Source organism: Protopterus annectens, chromosome 2.part0 (genome assembly GCF_019279795.1).
Source record: "Protopterus annectens isolate FY-2018-M chromosome 2.part0, PAN1.0, whole genome shotgun sequence".
Classification (NCBI taxonomy): domain Eukaryota; kingdom Metazoa; phylum Chordata; order Ceratodontiformes; family Protopteridae; genus Protopterus; species Protopterus annectens.
The window spans coordinates 1,203,751,945-1,203,761,944 of NC_056728.1; the positions used below are offsets into that span (position 1 = coordinate 1,203,751,945).

At 35.4% G+C, this 10,000-nt stretch overlaps 1 protein-coding gene across 1 annotated transcript in view; it reads right to left on the reverse strand.

Moving 5' to 3' along the window:
- CCSER1 (coiled-coil serine rich protein 1) overlaps nucleotides 1-9,986 on the reverse strand; it is a 2,683,941-nt gene extending 2,673,955 nt beyond the window's left edge. The window contains exon 1 of the mRNA XM_044060390.1: nucleotides 9,882-9,986. Coding sequence (XP_043916325.1) covers nucleotides 9,882-9,921 — 40 coding nt within the window. The 5' untranslated portion in view covers nucleotides 9,922-9,986. The remainder of the gene's footprint in view (nucleotides 1-9,881) is intronic.
- Nucleotides 9,987-10,000: the final 14 nt, after the last annotated feature.

The following is a 10,000-nucleotide window of genomic DNA, read 5'->3' on the forward strand; positions in this document are numbered from 1 at the left end:
TTCACAAAGCCAATGACTGCCCTGCTTTCACTCCTATTCTCCATTCCTATCACCCACATAAACTACTTTGATCTAATGAACAGCAACTTCTCGGCATATATAAACCCCACAAATGATCTAACCAGTGTCACTATTCATACTAAGTCACTAACAAATGGAAATCTATCCCTCTGCAAATTAGATCTACCTCTAACCTCTCCAGCATCAAAGAACTAGTAAAATACTACTTAAATAAAACCTGGCTCTGCTCCTGCACTATCCCAGGCTCAACTAGATTTCCCCCTCCTTCAACCATCAGCATACTTGACTATATTCAGAGAAAAGGATTTAGTAAGTTCTATTTCTTAGATAAAGGAATACATACCACAAAAAGAAAAATACCCACTGGGCATCCAAATTCACCAACAGTTGGTGAATTTGGATAATACACACATATATATATATATATATATATATATATATATATATATATATATATATATATATATTATACACAGACATAGATATATATATATATATATATATATATATATATATATATGTATATATATATTGTGTATATATATATTGTCTAGGCTATATTATCTACTCATCTATGTTTCAAAAGAGTGAGCTCAGTGTGTCTAACTTCATTTCTATAACTGCAACTTGTAAATACTTTTTCTATTGATGTTTGCTTTTACCTTGTTACAGCTATCCAAATATTTGTACTATGTTATGTATAGATTCACACTATGTGAACTGAAGTTGACTTTTTTCTTAGTTAATATGTCATTGTTCTGCATCTGGCTTTATAATAACTTTATTTAACTGTAGCCATAGTATGTCAGTCTGGAGCTTTTCTCCCTGGGCCTCCACTGAAAAGGGGATATTACCCCAGCTGGAATTTCGAAGTAAACAAATGTCAAGTAAAATAAATAAATAAAAATAAAGTACAAAGTCGTCAATAAAGCTGCCAGGAGAGTTGAGAAGATGCACAGAGGAGGGGACAACGATAGTACGTAGCTGGAATATGCCTTCTCACTGCACACTATAACTGGTTTAGTTCTACAGATTCTTCTCTGCAAATATATAGGCAGGATCAAGCCTGTCCAGTAGGGTTGCCAACCATCCAGAATTCTTCCGGACTGTCCAGAATTAAGGGAAACTGTCCAGAAGAATGGAAAATGCCTGTGTTGTCCAGATAAAATAGTGCACTGTGCACATTTTCTTTTAGTTTAAAAAAATTACATTTTTTTAGGGGTGTTCTTCTTTAAGAACGCCTTTTGTGTCTGGGTGCAGAAGACGAAAACAGTGTCTTTCCAACTGTTGTTTACGTCTGTCTACTGTCTTCCGCGTGCATGGAATTTGAATTATAAAGACGACATTTGGACTGTATGCTGAAAAGCCCCAGGCAAAGCATGAGTCTGGCTGGTGTTTGCTCTGAGTTTTCTCTAATCCAACTGTGGCACATGCAAGTTCCGTTTTTTTTTTTTTTGTTTTCCCTCAGCTTTAACCTTTAACTGAGGTAAGATTCCTCTGTTCAAAGCATACTTGTATATTGATCAAGAAGGCTGTGGGTGTGGGCTCTACTCCCACAGCATATAGATGGATTGCTCAAGCTCATACTGTGTTGTATTTTAATGGGACATGGTGCTGCAGTCCTGAGTATGTCCTCCTATGATGCCTAGTAACTATGAACCTGTTTTCAGTTTGCCATCCATTTCCTGTTGCAATATTACCAGCTTACCATTTTTAACGTAACATAGGCAATCAATTCTTCAAAGGCAGCATGCATTGATTTGTAGATGAAACACTGAAATATAAAATTGTTTGCTAGCAGCAACTTTTCATTAGTTGCAGATCTCTTTAATGTGGAATTATTTACATGATGTTTTACTTCTGCAGAGATTATGCATACTGACTGATATTGGTGGATTTTAATGACAAAAGTATGAGTGGCCATTTATGGTTGAAATGTTCTGAATTGGGCAGTTTTGTCATTATTGGTTCATGTGTTTTGTTTCAATGCTTATTGGAAAAATGTTTACAACTATAAATTTAACACACAGTCTAACAAGTGGTGCTGTTACTGTTATGACATCATCACTGTCAAAAATAATAAGGCTTGTTGAGGGCAATGTGCTTGTGTGTGTGTCTAAAAGCTGCAAGTTGAACGTTAGCCATATGTTTTTCATTCGCTTATCAATGAGAAATCAGAAGTGTACAGAAAAGTATCCACCATTTTTTGAGGGGTAGTCGATATATGAAAAGAGCACCTATAGCATTACTTCTGCCTGATTACTGATGAGGCTTGTTGGGCAGCAGTGTCTGTCAAAGAGCAATATGGCTATCTTATTTATGTGAAGACTTCACTGTCACATCTGATGTACCCTCTCTAAAAGGGCATGCATAGTCATCTGGGACAGTATGTATGTGGGTGTTTTGTACTCAAGTACCCTATTAGAACTCTTTGGATTTTTAGTGTGAATTGGTTTAAGGGAACTAACATAAGGCCATTTTCATACGGTTAACATATCCAATATTTTAGAGGATTGTGTTCCCACAGCCTGGCAATATACCCAGTTTTTACTTGGGGGGGGGGGTAGGTGACCATTACTCACAAGGCAGTACAAAAGTCATATTCATAATATATATGTGCACTAAATTCTTATTAGACCAGAAGTAAAAAATAATTTTCTTTCACCATTTAAGACAACATTTCTGTTACTGCATACAGGGTGTGTATGAGAACACTGGACTCCATCTACCAATGCAAACATTGTTCTGACATGTACTTTAGAACTGAAATGCATTCAAATACTTGGAGTTGGAATGGCATTAATAAGTGTTTCTCCCCAAAATTCTATCTGAACTCCCAAATTTTTTTATTGCAAACTTCTTTAGAAGACCTGTCAGAAGGCCACAGTATTTGTTTTCTGGCTGTGAGTATTTAACATCTGTGCACAAGGCCAGGTGAGACTAATGTTCAAAATATATTTGCAAAAAGTCCTTATTATTCCAGGAGTAAATTTTTATATCATCATCCAAGGGTATATAGTTACTCTTACTAGTAAATCCACTGTTTCAGAAAGCTTGTGTTGCTGCAGTTTGGCACTGGTTGTTTACAGACCTCATAAGAGGAATATAGAGCTGGACAGTACAAAGTGTGTTTTTGCTGCAAGTCATTTCTACCAAGTATGTAATGGTTCAGGTGATGGGCAGCCTAACAAAAAAGTGTTTTTAATATCTATGATCATATTACAGGCTGAAATTTTAGCTTATCTCTATCACTAGGCTGCAGCTTATTCAGGTCTCTCAGTTGTGTGCTTCTGGGAATTTTGGTTAGTTTTTGCAAAGATGCACTCCGTGTTAAACATTTCTGCCTGGATTAATTGCCTTATTCCAAATTGTAAATGATGATATTATGACTGGCTTACTCAAACCCACAACTTACTGAGGAAGGCTTCATAAACCTCTTTTAGCAGCAGACCATGATATAGGCTAAAGCAATGGATGGCTACAAATGCCATGCTGTGCTAATCTCATCACTGATGCTACTGGATAATACAACAACCAGGTTCAGTGCTACCTTTACTTGCAATTTTGCATGAAATTTATATGCTGCTGTCATTGTTAATTCATCTCGTACTGACACTATACAGCTTCTTGTCAGTTATTGGCTTCTGTTATGGTAGCAAATAGCTTAAAAATGCTACGCTTTTTAAATCAGTAAGTGCTCCTCTTGGCCTCTGTCCCTTCCCACCCTTCAGCAGCTTCTGGCACCCATATTAACACCTTCCTTACACTGGGACAGTTCCATATAACTTGACATTATTATGATTAGAGCAATTCTGCTATTTAAGTATATCAGTAATATGCCAGTTTTGTTTCATTAGAGATTCTACATGAGCATGAGTGTACCAGTTTTAAAGCTGTGATGGCTACTAATTCATGTCTGCTAGCTGTTATTATGTATTAAAATTTAATACAGTCAGGAAGGTGAATCAAAGAACTTTTGCATGGCTTTATAAATGTGTGCAAGGGGTCTATGATTTGAAAAAACCCAAAGGTAAACTTAATCCACCACTGGCCAGATGAATTTTCTTTGAATGTAGGTTTCAATGCTGTTTCAGTGAATGTGAGTTTTAAAGGCAAAGAAATATTAAAGCTATGTCTGTTTATGAGAGACTGTATTGCTTCTTTAGCAAATGTCTATTAGTGTTTGTGCTGTAAAATTCAAGATAAAAGTTTTACATTAAATCCAAATATCTGTAATCATTGTAGAAATAAAGCAGAAAACAGTATACACACACAGTTTTGAACAGTATTTATGGCAACTTTAGAAAAATGGAGAGATAGCCAAGTAATGGGACACCGGAATGGCTGCGTGTGTGTGTGGGGGTACCGCATGCGGGGGGGGCACATGTGTGGGGGGGTACCGCATTTTGCTTTCATATACATGTCCAGAATTCTTGACATGAAAAGTTGGCAACCCTACTCCAGAAGAAGACAACATATAACAATGCATCAAATGCTGCATAATATGCCAAGAGATGATAATATAAAGGACATATTATGAGAAATAAATACTAGTGTTTGAATGGTTGCATCTGACAGACACATATTAGGTTCGTATGGTCAATTTCCTTTGCATTGTGTCACTTAAGACACTCATCTTAATGAATTCACTTATTTGGGACATGTTTTTTCTTGCATGGTAACTTTCCTTTCTAATTCACTAAATACATGTATGCATAATTAACTACAGTTCTGACAAAATTACCACAACACAGCTCCCTTGTTATGACCACCTTTCTTAAATTCTCTGCCTCTATGTCTACTATTTTCAGAAGTTTGCACATTACTGGCAAAGTGCCTTAGAGCTGGACAGTGGCTACTATCAAACTTATTCCTAAAGGGTGAGGGAAATAAGTGTGACTGTAATAGGTCATGCTCTTACTACCTCTATACTTCCACCACTTGCTAAGTTATATGTAACGCCGGTTGGCAAACAAATAAAGATTTGCATAAACACATATGACATCAAGTGCTCACAGCAGTTCTACCATACCGAACATCATGAGTAATGTCTTGCCTTTCACAAATACTTTTCATCAGAACACTGATAATACTATGTTAAGATACAATATATCCTCCTGTAGTCCACAGCCATCTTTTACACCAATTTATTTACATACATACACACACACACACACACACACACACACACACACACACACACACACACACACACACACACACACACACACACACACACACACACATGGAAATAAATATAAATATGTGCACGTATACATTTTCTTCTATTTTGTTAACCATGGCAGTGCACTGATCTGTGTAGGCCATTTTTGGGCTCAGCCTGGGAAGATAACAAAAATGTGATTCATTTCCAGGAAGTTTATATATTAAACTAAAAAGTAAATGAAGGATGTACATCAAAAAATAAAATAATTGAGCTTCCTTATCTACCAGCTCTGATCCAGGATGCAGACCCTTACGGTTCAGTTCCTAAGATACTTTGTGAGTCTATATTGACACATTAATTTAGGTCTCCTCTGTCTGTCCAGCTTGATAATTGTGTTCCCTTTAAGGCATGCAGAATCCCATTTTTTTTTTATTATTATTTTTTTTATGGTTTATTCTCTGCAACCAGTCTAATAAAGTAACCATTCACTTTACAAAATAAAGTAACCATTCACTTTACAAAATAAAGTAATCATTCACTTTACAAAATTAAGTAACCATTCACTTTACAAAATTAAGTAACCATTCACTTTACAAAATTAAGTAACCATTCACTTTACAAAATAAAGTAACCATTCACTTTACAAAATAAAGTAACCATTCACTTTACAAAATAAAGTAACCATTCACTTTACAAAATAAAGTAACCATTCACTTTACAAAATAAAGTAACCATTCACTTTACAAAATAAAGTAACCATTCACTTTACAAAATAAAGTAACCATTCACTTTACAAAATAAAGTAACCATTCACTTTACAAAATAAAGTAACCATTCACTTTACAAAATAAAGTAACCATTCACTTTACAAACACAAACAAAAAAATTAAGCATAGCTTTTAGTACCTCAGCCAAGATATATCAGGCGGTCCCCAGATTCACAATACCAGGGACTTGCTGAAATGCTATACTTACTCCTAGTTTTCAGGTTTAACTTAGATTGTTCTCTTTCATTTAATTGGTTTATGTCACATTAAAACAACATCACAGTTTAAAAGCATACAAGCTTCACGTTACAAAATCAGACTTGCTGGTGCATGTTCCTCTTTCCTAACACTAAGCATCACTCTTAGACCATTAGTTCACCTGACATTACCCCTGGTTTCCAATTCTTATTCCACTCAACTTGTTACAGAACTCCTGTTATGTACTTTGTGGATTAAGTTTGGTTGTTTGAGTTCCTCATCTCTTCTGTCTGTAGCTCTCCTTGTTCACTAGTGCAAGTGTACATTTAGTGCTGATGCCAGATAAGTGTTAATTATCCTAACCGGTAAAATCATAGCTTTTTGTAGGTCTAAATCTAAGCAACTGAATTACATTGTAGCAATGTAACAACTTAATGGATCCTTACACGTTGTTTTCTATTCTGATCTTTGGCTTCTGGTGTTGGCTTCAGCCACACACACCCTCTTAATTTTCTTTTCCAAGAAGCCAAGCTTTTGCATACTTATTTTCAGTAAACATTTCTTACTGCATCAAGCTTGACATGGTCTCCACACTAATTTCTTGATAATGAATTCATTCATGGATGCAGGATGAAAATTTAAGCAGTTGTGATATAAAGATGGTTAGTTTAATGAAGACATATACATTTTACTGGCATGATTAAAGAATGAAGGTTGTGTTACCAACAATTTTTTTTTATTATATACAAATAAATGCTATTGTTGTCCAGAGCTGCTGTTGCAGGCTATTGCTCTTTACTGCTGCTTTGTTTTATCGAATTTGTGTAGTAGGATGGATAGTAATGTAGATCAAACGTCTTTGTGTCACAAACAGTTAAGTCAGAATTTATGAACACTCTACATCTATATCTATCTATCTATCTATGCATGTAAATCTATCTATGTTTGGTATATATTAATTTACTTTCACAATCATGAAGCCCTTAATCTTGAAATGCAAAATACCATAATCATAATCTAGAAGGCCAAAATGCTGTAGACCACAATAACAGTCTCCAGAACTTACCCCCACAGGACCCATATTAGAACTCTTTCTCAGGTTCACCTCTCTCCAGAACCCATGTTAGCACTTGTTCCTGGATCCACACTGTTTCTGGACCCATGTTAGTACTTGTTCCTGGCTTTACACTGGTACGGGGATTTGGTAATTGAGATTGTTAGACAATACGGTCTTCAGAATTTTGGTCTTTTATATTGGTTTCAGTAGTGTGCACTTCAAAACTGTGGGCTTCAAGATTGTGATAGCAAACTCATCTATCTGTCTATCTACAGGTATAGATATAGACATAGATAAAGATATAGATATATATTTAGACATGCAGTTATTGCCAAAAGTGTTCCTATGCCATGAAAATGATACAGACAATGAAGCATGATTGCTTGAGAAAGTAATAAAGGAAGCAAAAGGGATATCATAAAGGTTTGGCTTAATGGACTGGGGTAGCATGTGAATGCTTGATGTGTACAAGCCTATATTAACTGTTAAATTCCTTACGGTATTGACACATGCCAGCAATATTTTGAAATTTGGGGTAAGCTTAACCGGGTTTTAATTGACTGTTGGGCTATTAGGTTAGTAACCACCTACAAACCTATAAGAGAAGGCTCAACATTATTAGTGTAATGTTACCTAGTACTTTGCTAAGATAGCTATATTTTTAATAAGAGCAAGCTGTTAAATCTGATTTGTTTGGTCACCTTTACAAGTTAAACAGGTTTTCTCTTTGCAACCTAGTTTTACTTACATGAATATTAAATTATACTGATGAACTGAGCACACCTTCTTAGCAGTGGCAGCTGTGTTTGCAGACAAATGCATAAATGAATTACTGATGTAAGCAAATTACTTTGATTCAAGGTCTTCAGGTGGGTCATGTAGAAGTCAGCATCTGGGAAAAATGAAAATATGGTACTGCTTGCCTTGATTTCCATGATTATAGTGCTCTGTGGCCTTCTCACAAGACGATATAACAACGCTAATGGTTTTGATGGCAAAGCAAAACTACAAGAGCATTCCAATGTTTATTTCATCCCCAGGAGTTCATTACATACTACATAAACATAAATAGGGGTTTACCTGGACAGGCAACACTGCTGAAATGTTGACATATAACAAGAGTAAAGACCATCATGTCACATTTGCTAAACAACATCATCAAGATGGATTCATTGCAATTAGTTATGTTTATTGTATATGATACTTCTATACAAACAGACTATAAAATATAAAAAAAAACAGAGATGCAAAAGCAGGACTTGTTTACAGTCCGTATCTCCATATTTTTAAGCATACTGGAGCCTGTGCAGTCTATTAAGAGAAATAGGTAGAAAGTAGGACTGCAGCCAACATCTAAGGTATTACAGTTTCTGCATTAAGCAGCTTTCATGAGGAATATGTGTCTAAGAGAAATGGGACAGCATGAAAAACTCACTTAAAATTTAATGGCCAAGAGATGTACATTTTATTTACTTATTTTTTTCACAGAAAGCAAGACAACTTCATCCAAAATTATGCTTCTGTGTTGAGGTAGTTTGCCAGTCACAGCACAGCTTAAAAAAAGGCAGTCCTATTACAAAGGAACCGTACAGCGTTAAAACATAATAAAACAAAAGCAGTTTACGATCCATATAAAAAAACAGAAAACTGTAAATGTTAATATGGATCTTACTGGTCTCATGTATGTTGTTAAATGAATGAACATACATGGTGTGTCAATACCTGTAGAAAGGATGCAGAAAGTGTAAACATATAGAAATAGCCAATGGACTAAAAGGATATTGTGATGGGAAATCAAGACAGATTAGAGAGTCATATTTTGAATAGGTAAGTCAAGTAAACTTGGATTTTTATTTGTTTTTTTTTTTACATTCATCCATGATACTGATCAATATGTTTGTTACTCAATAACCCTAGGTTTATAGTTATTTGTAAATATTATTACACCACACCCACCAAAGTTCTATTTTTATTTTGTTTTAATACGGTTACTGCACTTGTGCAATCCTTAGCAGGTGCCAAACAATTTGGTTGCATACAAAGTTACCACAAAAGTTCCTTTAAAAATATTGTGTGGACACGGAATTTGTACAATACAATAACTAATACGCATGTTGATCAAAGGACAACAGTCAGTTACACTCCACTACACATATTTCATACTACAACTTAAAAACAAAAGCTTTCATACACAAATGCCTTAAACCCAGGAGCTTACAAGTTCTGGCTTTGTTTAGAAAAGGCACCAATGTGAATACAATACTGCTGTCTAGAATTCAGGACAAAATCATCAACTATTTCTGTGCGTATTTTAACAGTCATGCTTCAGTTCTAAAACAACAAATACAGTGCGTATCTAGATGATAGGCACCGAAACACCATATGGCACATTATGCAATAGCAGGAGTTTATTATTATGGCACCAGTATGAACTACAGTACTGTGTCTGCACCCTATATTAAAATGCAGCTTAAATCATGACCTACGGTGATAATCTGTAAAACTGCGTTGCTTTCACATACTAATTATTTTAATGATAAAACAATAAGCTCGGTTACTAAATGTGCAGATGTAACGCTTTCATAAATATCAGTTTCACATCTTGAACTCATACCATGCATTTGTTTTCCCTAGCATAAGCTATGCCATTCAGCGCAAAATAAGCTAATACCTGCATGGCACTTCCTCATCCAAGTATTACAACATATCATTTATATACACTTGTAGTTTTAACCAGTCTACAGCAAATGTCTCTAAAATGTGACAGTTCAAGGCCCGACTTGCAGTTTC